General features: G+C 41.3%; 1 protein-coding gene across 3 annotated transcripts in view; it reads right to left on the bottom strand.

Moving 5' to 3' along the window:
- The window catches only part of LOC120997238 (cytochrome P450 2K4-like), a 74,776-nt gene that overhangs the window by 15,299 nt on the left and 44,627 nt on the right, over positions 1–14,850 (bottom strand). For all 3 annotated transcript variants that reach the window (XM_040427239.1, XM_040427240.1, XM_040427241.1), the window contains 5 exons: positions 12,364–12,526; positions 12,066–12,215; positions 8,433–8,593; positions 8,049–8,225; positions 5,550–5,691 (listed from right to left, as the gene is read on the bottom strand). In XM_040427239.1, coding sequence (XP_040283173.1) covers positions 5,550–5,691; positions 8,049–8,225; positions 8,433–8,593; positions 12,066–12,215; positions 12,364–12,526 — 793 coding nt within the window. The remainder of the gene's footprint in view (positions 1–5,549; positions 5,692–8,048; positions 8,226–8,432; positions 8,594–12,065; positions 12,216–12,363; positions 12,527–14,850) is intronic.

The raw sequence follows: 14,850 nt of genomic DNA, 5'->3' as shown, positions 1-14,850 counted from the left end.
GCTATTCTTATACCCTGCTACTGTGTCTAATGGCTAACCATAATGTCATCTGTGTATTTATCCCAGGTCCTTTGATAGTGTGCATAGTTAACGGGATTGCTATGAAACTGTTATTCGCTGTATTTTATGTAATGTGCCTGGTTGTCCAGCAGATGGCGGTGTGTATCTGGCAGAGAGAGAGAGATCTCTAGATAGAATGGAACTCACCATTCCATTCTCCCCCTTTTGGGCAGAAGTGGGCTAATCTCAAGATGTAGCAGCGAGGGGAAGGCCCCCCCTCCTGCAGCAGGAGTCTCTCCAGAGAAAAGCAGCTCATAAAGTACCCTGACTCCTTACAGATTTACAGACAGAGTGTCACGAGAGGGTCAACAGCCACGGGCACCCCACTCCAAAGGTACCAGAATCGCTGCAGAGTCCAGTTACCAGGCTATAGCCGAGTTTAGCACAGCAGAGAATGAGAAAGTAGAATATTCATGTTTGCCTGCCGGTTATCCCAAAATCTGCTGGAACCAAGAGAGAGATCACTTCTTGTATGGATGCAAGTTGATTAACCCGTAGAGGACCCGCGCCGTACATGTACGACACAGATGTGACTTAAGGACCAGCGCTGAACATATACGGTGCTGTGATCGGGCGGGTGCAAGAGATGCGCCCGCCCGATCCACGGCAGGGGTCCGGCAGTCACTGATAGCAGGACCCCTGCTGCATGCCGGAGCATTAACCCTTGATGTGCCGCGGTCAGCGCTGACCGCGGCACATGCGATGTCCTTGCGGGTATCGGAGCTGCCATCGGGTCCCCGTGCTGCTGTGACAGGGACCCGATGGCATGGAAGGCAGCACCATGCCTTCCTTAGGCATCGTGGCTGCCTTCCGTGAAAGCCTGTGAGATCCAGCCCCCTGGATCTCACAGGCTGGAAGCTGGAAGTGTATAACAGTGTGTAATACACTTACAGCCAATACATGACAATACAGAAGTATTATCATGCATTGTAAATGGGATCAGACCCCCAAAATTTGAAGTCCCAGAGTGATACAAAAAATAAAGTGAAAAAAAGTAAAAAAATTAAAAATAAAATAAAATATCCTTTTGAAAAAATTGTAAAAAATAGCGGGAAAAATAAAAATACACATATTAGGTATCGCCCCGTCCGTATCGACCGGCTCTATAAAACTATCACATGACCTAACCCCTCAGCTGAACACCGTCAAAAAAATGAAATAAAAACTGTGCTAAATAAACCATTTTTTGGTTACCTTACATTCACTAAAAGTGCAACACCAAGCGATCAAATAGGCGCATACCCCCCAAAATAGTACCAATCTAACCGTCACCTTATTCCGCCAAAAATTAGCCCCTACCTAAGACAATCACCTCAAAAATGAAAAAAACAATGGCTCAGAATATGAAGACACTAAAACATTGTTTTATTGGTTTAAAAATGCTGTTATTGTGTAAAACTTAGGTAAATAAAAAAAAGTATACGTATTAGGTATTGCTGCATCTGCAACAACTTGCTCTATAAAATTACCACATGACTTAACCCCTCAGGTGACCACTGCAAAAAAAATAAAAAAATAAAACTGTGTCAAAAAGCAATTTTTTTGGTTACTTTATATCACAAAAAGTGCAATAGCAAGTGATTAAAAAGTCATATGCACCCCAAAATAGTGCCAATCAAACCGTCATCCCATCCCGCAAAAATCATACCCTACCTAAGACAATCACCCAAAAACTGAAAAAACTATGGCTCTCAGATTATGGAGACACTAAAACATGATTTATTTTTTGTTTCAAAAATTATATTATTGTGTAAAACTTACATAAATAAAAAAAGTAGACATATTAGGTATATCCGCGTCCGTAATAACCTGCTCTATAAAAAATATCACATGACCTAACCCCTCAGGTGAATACCGTAAAAAATAAATAAAAATGATGTAAAAAAGCAATATTTTTGTCACCTTACATCACAAAAAGTGTAATAGCAAGCGATCAAAAAGTCATACGCACCCCAAAATAGTGCCAATCAAACCGTCATCTCGCCCAAAAACTGAAAAAAACTATAGCTCTCAGACTATGGAGACACTAAAACATGATTATTTTTTTTTTGTTTCCAAAATGAAATCATTGTGTAAAAGCTACATAAATAAAAAAGTAGACATATTAGGTATCGCCGCGTCTGTAATAACCTGCTTTATAAAAATATCACATGACCTAACCCCACCTTACATCACAAAAAGTGTATGTCATATTGTCATATTGGTATTGTCGCATCCGTTACAACCTGCTCTATAAAAATACCACATAATCTAACATGTCAGATGAATGTTGTAAATAACAAAAAATTAAAACGGTGCCAAAACAGCTATTTCTTATTACCTTGCCTCACAAAAAGTGTAATATAGAGCAACCAAAAATCATATGTACCCTAAAATAGTACCAACAAAACTGCCACCTTATCCCGTAGTTTCCAAAATGGGGTCACTTTTTTTGAGTTTCTACTCTAGGGGTGCATCAGGGGGGCTTCAAATAGGGCATGGTGTCAAAAAAACAGTCCAGCAAAATCTGCCCTCCAAAAACCGTATGGCATTCCTTTCCTTCTGCGCCCTGCCGTGTGCCCGTATAGCAGTTTACGACCACATATGGGGTGTTTCTGTAAACTACAGATTCAGGGCCATAAATATTGAGTCTTGTTTGGCTGTTAATCCTTGCTTTGTAACAGGAGAAAAATGGATTAAAATGGAAAATCTGACAAAAGTGAAATTCTGAAATTTCATCTCTATTTTCCATAAATTCTTGTAGGACACCTAAAGGGTTAACAAAGTTTGTAAAATCAGTTTTGTATACCTTGAAGGGTGTAGTTTCTAAAATAGGGTCACTTTTTTGGAGGTTCCACTCTAGGGGTACATCAGGGGGGCCTCAAATGTGACATGGCAGCTTAAAATTATCCCAGTGAAATCTGCTTTTCAAAAGCCATATGGCATTCCTTTCCTTCTGCGCAATACTGTGTGCCCGTACAGCAGTTTACGACCACATATGGGGTGTTTCTGTAAACTACAGAATCAGGGTCATAAATATTGAGTTTTGTTTGGCTGTTAACCCTTGCTTTGTAACTGGACAAAATGGATTCAAATGGAAAATCTGCCAAAAAAGTAAAGTTTTGACATTTTATCTCTATTTTCCACTAAAGGGTTAACAAAGTTTGTAAAATCTGTTTTGAATTCCTTAAGTGGTGTAGTTTGTAAAATGGGGTCATTTGGGTGGTTTTTATTATGTAAGACTCAGAAAGTGACTTCAGACCTGAACTGGTCCTGAAAAAGTGGATTTTAGAAATTTTCTGAAAAATGTCAAGATTTGCTTTTAAGCTTCTAAGCCTTCTAATGTCCCCAAAAAATAAAATGGCATTCACAAAATGATCCAAACATGAAGTAGACATATGGGGAAAGTAAAGTAATAACTATTTTTTGAGGTATTACTATCTATTATAAATAAAAAATAAAAAATTTTACTCAATTTTACCACTGTCATGAAGTACAATATGTGAAGAGAAAACATTCTCAGAATAGCCTGGATAAGTAAAAGCATTATCACCACATAAAGTGACACATGTCAGATTTGCAAAAAATGGCCTGGTCCTTAAGGTGAAAAATGGCAGGGTCCTGAAGGGGTTAAAGTAAAGCTGTTGACCTTTCACCATGTGAGAACTTGACTTATTTTCCACCTCCTACAACTCTTCCCTTTATCTGGAGCCTAATCCTGGGGATCAACGTTATCCAGGTGGGAGCACACAGAAAACTATTGGGGCCGAACCCACTTCTAAGAACCTGGGACACGATCGGCCCTGTGAGGCGGTACGTTGCATATATATGCAGAGTCAAATACATGTGCAACGGGCGGCCTTCCCTAGGGCCCTCTATATATTTAAAAAAACGCGTCCCAGGTGTAGGAATGCCAAGTGTTATAGTGCGGCCTAAAATGTCTCTTATTGTGTGTCACGGTGCTCCAACCTGGATACCGCTGGACCACAGGCTTTAGCTCCGAAGCAATAAATAGGGGGGATAATTGAGGGATAAAAGAATAAATGGAGTCCAGACCTTGAGATGAAGTTCAATGGCTGCTTTACTTTGCATAAACATTCTACAAAACGGTTTACAGGCTTTGTCTTGGTTCCAGCAGGCTTTAGCATTAAACTGGCAGGCAAACTAAACTCTGCTATATCTGTTTCTCTCTGACTCTGCTGTACTGACAGGCTGTATAACCCAGCTTCTTCTCTGTAGTCTGACTCTAGGTTATGCCAGGGAACTTTCCTCCTGGCTCCTGAGGCTTTAAGCTTTGGCCTCCATGGCCAGCAGAGCGTAGGGAGACGTGCCTTTGCACACCCTTCCCCTAGCAGGGGGTAAGCTAAACTGGAACTAACTGGTCCCCACCCTTCCTGAAGGATATAGGACAAGCCCACTTCTCTCCAGAGGGGGGTTAGAATGGAATGGAAAGCTCCATTCTACCTAAGTACAGCTCTGCCGTGTTTTCCGCCACCTGCTTGTGAACCAGGTACATTACATGAACACAACAGTTGCAAACAGATTAGGAATGCACAGTGTGGAGGACCTGAACAAAATACATAGGATTACGTTTTGTTAGCCCATTAGAGATAGTAGCAGGGTGCAGGAGTGGTAACACCACTCTGGGGTGTTACACATGTATATTAGCAAATGGTGTGATTTCCTATTATATAAACAAATACATGAAAAATAAAAATTGAAATACCCCTTTATTGACCTACACCATAAGGACAGGCACTACTGTTCCTTGAACCCTAGCCAATATTTTTTATGTAGTGGGTCTGTCACCTTCACCATGTCTGAAGCATCTATTCTTCTGACTCTATGATGTACCATTCCTTTATTATTCCAGCTAGAGGTTATGAATGAATTACTAGTTTGCAATAAAGGGTAGTTTCGGTTTTACCAATTTGGGGCATGTCCCTGGTGGGTACCTCAGAAAGAAGATGTAGTCCTCTCATGCAGTTAACTGCTTATTCCAGAGGATTTTGCCTGGTCTAACTAGATCTAACACAGGCAGCCATCACTGAAATAGGCTAGATGTAAGGAAAAGTATAGGGTTAAAAATAAAAGTGTCTGGTGCTGAAGATCCAAAATGCCCCAGACCAGAATGGGCTAATATGGCTATATACGTGAGGCCATACTATAAAACATTTTTGTCCTTTGTAAGATGGAAGGGCAACTCCATTAGGAATGTCTCCAGGAAGTAAAGAATGTGTCAAATAAAATAAATGAAGATAGAGGCGCACAGACTCCTGGAGACACGTCTAATTTATGATGAGGAGTGCGCTTCTTCTTAAATTAGACAAATCTTCTGGAGGGGATATCATAGACCATTGCAAAAATACTGGTCTATGAGAAATCCGGACCAACATTTTTTAAATAAAACATAAAAAAATTCCATGTACTCGTGACCCGTAGATCATTTTTTTGGCCATACTGTCCCTTTAATTCTTTGATATTCTGAAAATTTTTATAGGCTTTCTTACGTTGAATTTCTGGGTATTTCATCATGAGTAGAAGTCCCCATCTCAGTGTGGTCGATGTTGTCTCCATTCCAGCAGCAAACAGGTTTCCAACCAGTACAGTTAAGTTTTCATTGTGGAAATACTCAGTAGATTCAGGCTTGCCCTGAAAAGCACAAAATAACTAAATTGAGTACAGTACTGGAGGCTGTTTAGTCCGTGACTGTCTTTCAGATATAATCCATATGGTCAATTTGAGGGGTTTTACAAGCAAGGGTCGGACTGTCCCACTAGAGAATACTCTGGTAGGCCCAATCTCTGAAGCCATAGTGGGCCTCAATTGTCAGGAGAAAAATCCCATTGGAAGCTGACTTTGGAGCCTTTCCTCTGGTGGGACAAGGAATCCCAGTCTGACACTATATACACGGTTGGAAACAAATTACTACTATCTTCCAGAAACAGTGCCACACCTATCCACAGGTGGTGATTGGTATTGCAGGTAAGCCTCAGCTGCAGCTCAGTTGCAATATTGTTACTCAGGATAAAAAGCCAGCTTTTCCTCATCCACCATCCACACTGGACTCCTGCCCAGCTCTTCTGCACTGTGGAACTGGGTTGGCAAGGCCTCTATTTAGCCCTGGATTGATGGTACCTGTGGTTCTATGGCTCTGACCTAGCTTGCTTTGGCCTTTGTTCTTGCTCTGGCCTCCTGTTGCTGACCTCCTGTTACTGGAAAACATTTGCTACTGCTACAGCACCGCCACCTACCCAAGACCACTCCGAGGGGCTAACCAGGGGAACTGCGCAGGAAAGTCAATCCCTCTTCAGTGTGGCCATACAGTGAAGAACACATAATCCCTTATTGTATACCCCTGTGCCAAATGGATTACACCCTAGAGGATCCACAACTGTGCCAGCAGCGTAACAAATACCAGACACAAGTCTTGGATTGGTATAGCGCTATTTCATGTCATGTTTTTCTAATCTCATGTAATCCCTTTAACCCACTAGTGTAGTCCTAGGAAATCCATATATACTAGCTATAGCATATTCCTTTAAAAAATTTACTTTTTCAATAAAAATATATTTTTTAAGGTTTTCTCTTTTATTTTTTATTGGGGGGGGGGGGGGGAAGGGGTTAAAATTGATAATAAGAATAATACACTGCACCTGCACTAAACTCCAAACAGAACAGAAGTGCAGATTGCAGAGGCAGTGTATCGGAATGGAGGAGACATCACATGGAGGTGATTTGTCTGGTCACATGACCCTCCATTAGCAGCCATTTTATGGGCAGGACAAAAGACTTTGTAAACAAGAAGGTATACCTTATCGAAAATAGTGCAGAATTTCAACAAAGACTCCATAACAGGACTGACCACAGTGGCTTAATAACAGGACTGACCACAGTGGCTTCATAACAGGACTAACCACAGTGGCTTCATAACAGGACTGACCACAGTGGCTTCATAACAGGACTAACCACAGTGGCTTCATAACAGGACTAACCACAGTGGCTTCATAACAGGACTGACCACAGTGGCTTCATAACAGGACTGACCACAGAGTCTCCACAACAGTGCAGATCAGAGTACCTTCATAACAATACTGACTACAGTGCCTCCATAAAAGGACTGACCACACTGCCTCCATAACTATTATTACAGGTTGGACTTGATGGACTTTTGTCTTTTTCCAACCTTAAGAACTATGCAACTATATTAGAAAGTGTCATATAATCATCTTATATACACATTGGTCATCAATAATCAGAAAAAACGGAATGCAAACCATAGTTCATTTTCTGAATATACATCCCCTTTAAGAGTCCTCATTATGTATTAGCATACATTCCATGGACCCTTTTCGTGCTTACTTCTGGAGAATGCAAGTGAGTAGAAAGATAACTGCATATTCTGAATCCATGACTTTTGAGCTATTCAGCAATAGTTTAGGGTGGTTTTCCTTGGTGACAACTCCCTTTAACCTGGTTGTGCCATGAAAAACATTCTACATTTTTCAAACCAGTACCTGTATCTGAATAACTTTGTAATTGCATGTAATTAAAAACTTAGTATAGCTGCTGAGCTATTCAATAAAATGTATCTGTATAGCGCCACCTGCTGTTTGTTCTTTTCCTTACTTCTCCATCCACCTCACTGAGATGGTCGCACATGCTCAGTTTAAATCTTTAACTGCCACCCACCATATCTACAGTTAGAAGCTGTGAAAGTTACAGTTAAAGTACTACAAAAGAAAGAAAGCACCCCCTGAGCTGTGCTAGAGAGAGAGCTGCAACACAAAGCACACAAACCCTGAGGAAGGACACATCCCTTGAGCTTCCAGCCTGAAATAAATCTAGCATAACTGGAGCAATGAATGGGGAGATCTTTGGATCCATGTGAGGTACAGGGCTGGTACTAGCTTTGTTAGAAAGAGATTGTCATGTACTATATGATGTCTGATTTTTATTTTTTACATCGCTCATAGAATAACCCTTTTAAGTGAAAGTTTTTTTCATACCTCTTGTTGCTTGGCTAGGAAGGCATCAATAAGGTTCCTCTGGTCATTTACATCCAGTTCTGTCTTCTGTTTCGTAAAGGTCGCTGTTATAAATTTCTGAAACTCCTTGGCGTTCCCAAAAATAGTTCTGTGAGGTCCAGGGAGCCAGTCCATTAGTAATGAAAAACTGTTATACAGCTAAAGAAACACATAAAAAGTAGTAATCAGCACTAGCATAGGCACTGTTAACGCCATATATGCAAGGGTGCAGTAGTAATTGAGCTGACCTTTACAGAAAATCATGGTCATTTTGTATAATTCCCAATGTTCAGGTTTATTTTTGAGCAATTATTTTAATTTAAAACACTACTAAAGAAATAATAATAATAAAAAAATCTGACTTACCCTGACCCATGGGCTTCCCAGAAGTCGTATATTTTCATTAATTAAACCAATAAGTTTCAGTATGATCGGATCCTCATAGTCAAATCTATTACTGAGCAGTATGGTCACAATTATATTGGCGACAGCAGCATTAATACTGGTCAGATTATCAAAAGGCTTTCCTAAAAAAGTATTAGAAAAAGTTTTTTTGTTTTTTAAAAATAAAAGGTAAACTATTTCTATACATTAATTTTTTTGTAAAAGGCACAATAATAAAAAAAAAATAATTTTTGCAACATTACAGTCACATATATTGTGGTAGATATGATCGATACTATATTCAATAAAAATATATTCGATAGAAATATTCGATAAATTGAATGGTAGAAAATTCAATGTTGAAATATTCGATAGAATATTCGATACCACTCAATAGTGTCGATAAATTCAATAATATATATCACACCCAAAAACTTCAAGTATATGCTGTTATTTGGGAAGAGGGGGTATTATCTTCTAGCGCTCTATCCCAATTTGGGAAACTGAATGTCACTGAAAATGCTGTAGGTGTATTCACTGGGAGCGCAATATGTTCATAAAGTGTCCACAGGAATCCTGATAATGTGAAAAGTCTCTTATAGCTGATCCTTTTAAGCTCGATATGAGCTTTCAATTGAAGAAAACTTCAAATCGATATTTGGCTTCCCGTCTAGCGTCTGTTGTCTCCCTATTGCTTCAATGGAGCTTTAAATATTTGCCGGCTTATTCAGTCGCTCCATACAGCAAGCTGGTTTAAATTTTGCGGGAGTTCCAAAGATCGCGGGAGTTGCCACTCTGTTCCGCAATTTCCTTTGGTGCAGCTTTCGACGATAAGAATAGTTAATCCTTTACTGTAGAGATTTTCTTCTGTATGGCCATACAGTATTATCGGAGGCTTTTCAATGCAGGTACATCACTTGTTTCACCATACGCGTTACGGGTAGATTCACTCTCCCTTCCTCAGTGGTCAAGTGTCTGCCTGCTCTGCCTCCATTTTTATCCATTCCTTTAATTGCTTCCCAAATCTCGGACACCTGTTGTTCATGCTACTCCCAGTTGGCCAGGGAATCCTCCCACATAATCAGGGGATAATTCTATACAGCCTTGATTTTTATTTTTATTCTTCTTGCAGTTTCCATGCGTTTTTTATGCGTTTTTTTGGGGACACATGCGTTTTTTGGCCCAGATGTCCCAATTGGTGTGACACTTGACCACTGAAGAAGGGAGAGTGAATCTACCTGTAACGCGTATGGTGAAACAAGTGATGTACCTGCATTGAAAAGCCTCCGATAATACTGTATGGCCATACAGAAGAAAATTTCTACAGTAAAGGATTAACTATTCTTATCGTCGAAAGCTGCACCAAAGGAAATTGCGGAACAGAGTGGCAACTCCCGCGATCTTTGGAACTCCCGCAAAATTTAAACCAGCTTGCTGTATGGAGCGACTGAATAAGCCGGCAAATATTTAAAGCTCCATTGAAGCAATAGGGAGACAGCAAACGCTAGACGGTAAGCCAAATATCGATTTAAAGTTTTCTTCAATTCAAAGCTCATATCGACCTTAAAAGGATATGCTATAAGAGACTTTTCACATTATCAGGATTCCTGTGGACACTTTATGAACATATTGCGCTCCCAGTGAATACACCTACAACATTTTCAGTTTCCCAAATTGGGATAGAGCGTTAGAAGATAATACCCCCTCTTTCCCAAATAACAGCATATACTTGAAGTTTTTTGGTGTGATATATATTATTGAATTTATCGACACTATTGAGTGGTATCGAATATTTCAACATTAAATTTTCTACCATTCAATTTATCGAATATTTCTATCGAATATATTTTTATTGAATATAGTATCGATCATATCTACCACAATATATGTGACTGTAATGTTGTATATTATTGCTACATTGTTCTTATAAATTTTATTACTTGTATTTTATGGGGATTTAATAAATATTTTCTGCACATGTCAATCTGGTTGCCAAGTGTATGAGTGCTCGCTCATTTTCCTATTACTACATTTTATCTAAGGAGGTTGGAAATTAAAGTATGGTTTCAATAGGCTCTGAACACAAACAAAAACAAAAAAAAATTTAGACTCCTCACCAATTTTCACAGCAGTTTTTGTTCCCCATGGACACCAGTACAGATGAGAATTAGTAAGAGCATGGATATGACAATGTTTTTCTATCTTTAGGCCTATAGAAATTGGTTAGGTTGTGTGCGTATCATGTATTAAACCCCTTTCAGGGCTCATGCACACGGCCGTGCCCATATTGCAGCTCGAAAACAGCGGGTCTGCAATATACGGACACTGGTCTTCTGTGCACCGCTTCACGGGTGCGGACCCACGCACTTGAATGTGTCCACAATCCAGAAGGTCTGGTGAGGAACGGAGGCACAGAACGGAGCGCAGTTTCAGTCCGCAGCAAGGGCCCGGCCGCCAGACGTCAGTGTGTATGAGCCCTCACACGAACAATACGCAAGTACAGTTAGTTTTGTCTGCCACTGCGTTCAGTGTTTCAGTTTTTTCCGTTCGGGTGCAATAATTTTTGATGCATTTTTCACGCCAGTGAAAAAGAATCTAAAGAATAACAATGTATATCTCCTAGCAACCATCGGTGAGAAACGCATTACATCTGGATGCAATGTGTTTTTCACGGAAGCCCCATTCACTTCTATGTGCCAGGGCTGCGTGAAAAACGCAGAATATAGAACATGCTGCGAATTTCACGTAACGCAGAACATGAAAAACTATGCTCATGTGCACAGACCCATAGAAGTGAATGGGTCAGGATTAGGGATGAGCAAACCTGTGGAAGTTCGGGTTCGCCGGGTTTGGACGAACTTCAGGTCAAAGTTCGGGTTTGAGTTGGGAAGCACTCCTGCACACAATGTCATCTATGTATTCTCTTCCGGGTTCACCACAATGTGCATCTATAATATTGTTATGTAACTGTTATAAATGTAATTTACCTGGTTCACCAGCAGGTGGCAGCAAAGATGGCAGATCTATCCTTAGACAGAATGGAATTAACCATTCCATTCTTCCCCCTTTTGGGCAGAAGTGGGCGAGTCCTGCTTGCTACCAGAAGGAGGTGGGGCAGTTCTAGATGATTCCGGTTCAGACTCCATGTTGGAGCTGACAGGACACTAACCTATTCCTTGGCTGAAACTAAGTCAGACTAAAGAGTGGAGTGCAGCATAAAGAAGGAATCAAAGTTACTAAGCTAGCTGGTCAGTACAGAAGAGAGAAAGAGATAAAGCAGAGTAAAGTTTGCCTGCCAGTTCATGCTAAAGCCTGCTGGAACCAAGACAAAGCCTGAAAACTATTTAAAGAAACATTTATTCAAGTAAAGCTGCCATTGAACATCATCTCAAGGTCTGGACTCAAGTTATTCTTCCAAATCCCTCAATTATTCCCCCTTTTTATTGCTTCGGAGCCAAAGCCTGGGGTCCAGCTGTATCCATGTAGGAGCATCGTGACACACATAAATAGACATTTAGGCCGCACTACACCACTCAGCATTCATTACTAAACCTGGGACGCAATATAGAGGGCCCTGGTGGGAGGCTCACGTTGCACATCAAGTTAACTGCTCACCTTTATATGATTTAAACTTCTGAACTAAAAACTCGGCCTCCTCGATGATCTTGTCTTCTATGGTTTTCTTGCCCATTCCATAATCTCGTAGTGTGGAGAGCGTAAATCTTCTCATCACTTTCCAGTTCTCTCCATTGGAAAAGACAATACCTGAATAAAATGAATGCACATTATACTCATCCATAAGACATGGGACTTACTGAAGTCCAGTGTGGACAAGTCTATACAGAACAGGTCCCACCAATGATGAACTGATAACCAGCTTTTATTACAGTTAGCATTCAAAATAATTGGTTACCATTGTTCCCCTGTGTTTTTGCAAACACAGGCACATGAGGTCTGTTAGAAAATACATCAGCGTGATTGATGAGCGCATCCTTAACAGCTTCATAGCCACAAAGGACAACTGCTTTTGTCATGCCAATCTGGACACTCAAGACCGGGCCGTACTTCTTAGTAAGCTGTGAACACAAAATATGTTGTTATAAACTTTAACTGTATCTGTAACTTACATCTTCTTAAAGGGGTTGTTCTCGAGTTTATACTTATCCCCTAAACCAGTGTTACTCAACTCCAGTCCTCAGTCGGTCATGTTTTCAGGAATTCCTAAGTATTGAGCAGGTGATCTAATTGGTGTCAATTTTCAATCTGTGGGATATTCTTAAATCATGATTGGCAGGTGGGCCCTGAGGTCTGGAGTTGAGGAACACTGCCCTAGTCCCATTCTCTATGGGATTGCCCGAGATAGGAGAATACAGCCCTGGGCTATCTCCAGCAGTCCCACACATGCTCAATCACTACTCCATTCATATGGGGAACGGGGGAGGGTGTAACTGAACCCCCATTCGTGTGATCGGCGGAAGTCCCAGTGGTTGAGGATAGAAGATTAGTTTAAATCAATTCTGTCAGATGAATTCTGTTGCCCTGTCGGAGTACAGGATATGATACAGAAAGTGAGAGAAGCCAAGCTCTGTCATATACTGTATACGTTTCGGTGTTAAAAACAGGCTAAATCAAGAAGGGACACTTAGGAGACTTAGCAAGAGTCTTCACCCCTCTTCTCTTCTGTTCTCTTAGTTCCTGTAGATGGCCTGCAGCACATCACATGTGACCATAAGGCACCTGCAACTCCCAGGGGTGTATTGAAGTCAGCTCCTGTTGACTCCTTCCTCCACTATAGAAATGACCAAATTTCCCAAAATTGGTTCATGGTCTTATTTAAAGCGAACCTGTCACCATGATTTTGCGCATAGAGCTGGGGACATGGGCTGCTAGATGGCCACTAGCACATCTGCAGTACCCAGGTCCCATAGCTCTCTGTGCTTTTATTGTGTTAAAAAAAACGTTTTGATCCATATGCAAATTACCTGATATGAGTCCTGTAGCCGGAGATGAGTCAAGCGGAAAGGAGCCCAGCACCGCCCCGCGTCCTCCGAATCTCCTCCTTGCCGGCTGACGTCACAGAGCTGGAGCGCCGAAATCTCGCGATGCGCGAGCTAGCGCATGCGTAGTTCGCTCCCTGTGCTGATGCCAGCACAGGGAATGAACATGATGCCGACACTGCGCATGCGCTAGCTCGCGCATCCCGAGATTTCGGCACTCCAGCTCTGTGACGTCAGCCGGCAAGGAGGAGATTCGGAGGACGCGGGGCGGTGCTGGGCTCCTTTCCGCTTGACTCATCTCCGGATACAGGACTCATATCAGGTAATTTGCATATCACTCAAAACGTTTTTTTAACACAATAAAAGCACAGAGAGCTGTGGGACCTGGGTACTGCAGATGTGCTAGTGGCCATCTAGCAGCCCATGTCCCCAGCTCTATGCGCAAAATCATGGTGACAGGTTCGCTTTAAACAATTCAGCTGTCTGATTGGAGTCTGAATAAATTCGACACAAATCAAAAGTGTCCCAATTGAATTAAAAAGTTATATATCGCATCTCATTGAGCTTTATTAAACCCCTTTCTTGCTCTTTAAAACCAAGACAGTGACATGTACAGCTATGGGTAAATGGATGGTAGTCATCGTAAATAACAGCCTGTCTGAAAATACACTGCGCTGTCTGACTCTTTTGCTTTTAAAGGGCTTCTGTCACCCCCAAACAGCAATTTTAAGTATTGGACTTAATATAATTGCTAATGTACGCAGAGTCCATATATACCCCTCTTACCTCTGGCTGTGCTTTAAATTCTGCGCCGAATGAGGACCGGTACAGTGCAGGCAAGGGATTTTATGGGCAGAGAGAGGAGGAGAGCGCTCGCTGGCCCTGTCAATCAAGTGGAGGAGGGAGCGTTTTTTTAGACCGAGGATGTGGCGGCTACCAGCAAGTAACCGCCCAACTTGCTGGTAGTGAAGAAATTTGCATATCACAAAAGTACTATTTTTAAAGAATTTAATGCACAGCCAGAGGTAAGAGGGATATATATGGACTCTGCGTACATTAGCAATTATATTAAGTCCAATACTGAAAATTGCTGTTTGGGGGGTGACAGAAGCCCTTTAAAATAAAGAAAAAAAATGGACCAAATATTATCCCTTTTCTGGGCCATATGTGTGCCAGTGTTTATACATGCACAGTGGTATTGGAAGATGCAACAAGGATTCTGACTAGTGTTGAGCGTACCCGAACTATAAAGTCCGGGTCCGTACTGAACTTTGCGAGTTCGGGTACCCGGACCTAAACCCAAACTTTGCTGGAAAAGTTCGGGCATTTAATAAAGCTTTTGAAAGGCTGCAGTGCAGCCAATCAGCAAAGCTTTTAAGCTGTGGCCACTTAAAAGCCATCAC

This window comes from Bufo bufo, chromosome 4, assembly GCF_905171765.1.
Source record: "Bufo bufo chromosome 4, aBufBuf1.1, whole genome shotgun sequence".
NCBI lineage: Eukaryota > Metazoa > Chordata > Amphibia > Anura > Bufonidae > Bufo > Bufo bufo.
This window is presented reverse-complemented; position numbering and strand designations above follow the sequence as displayed.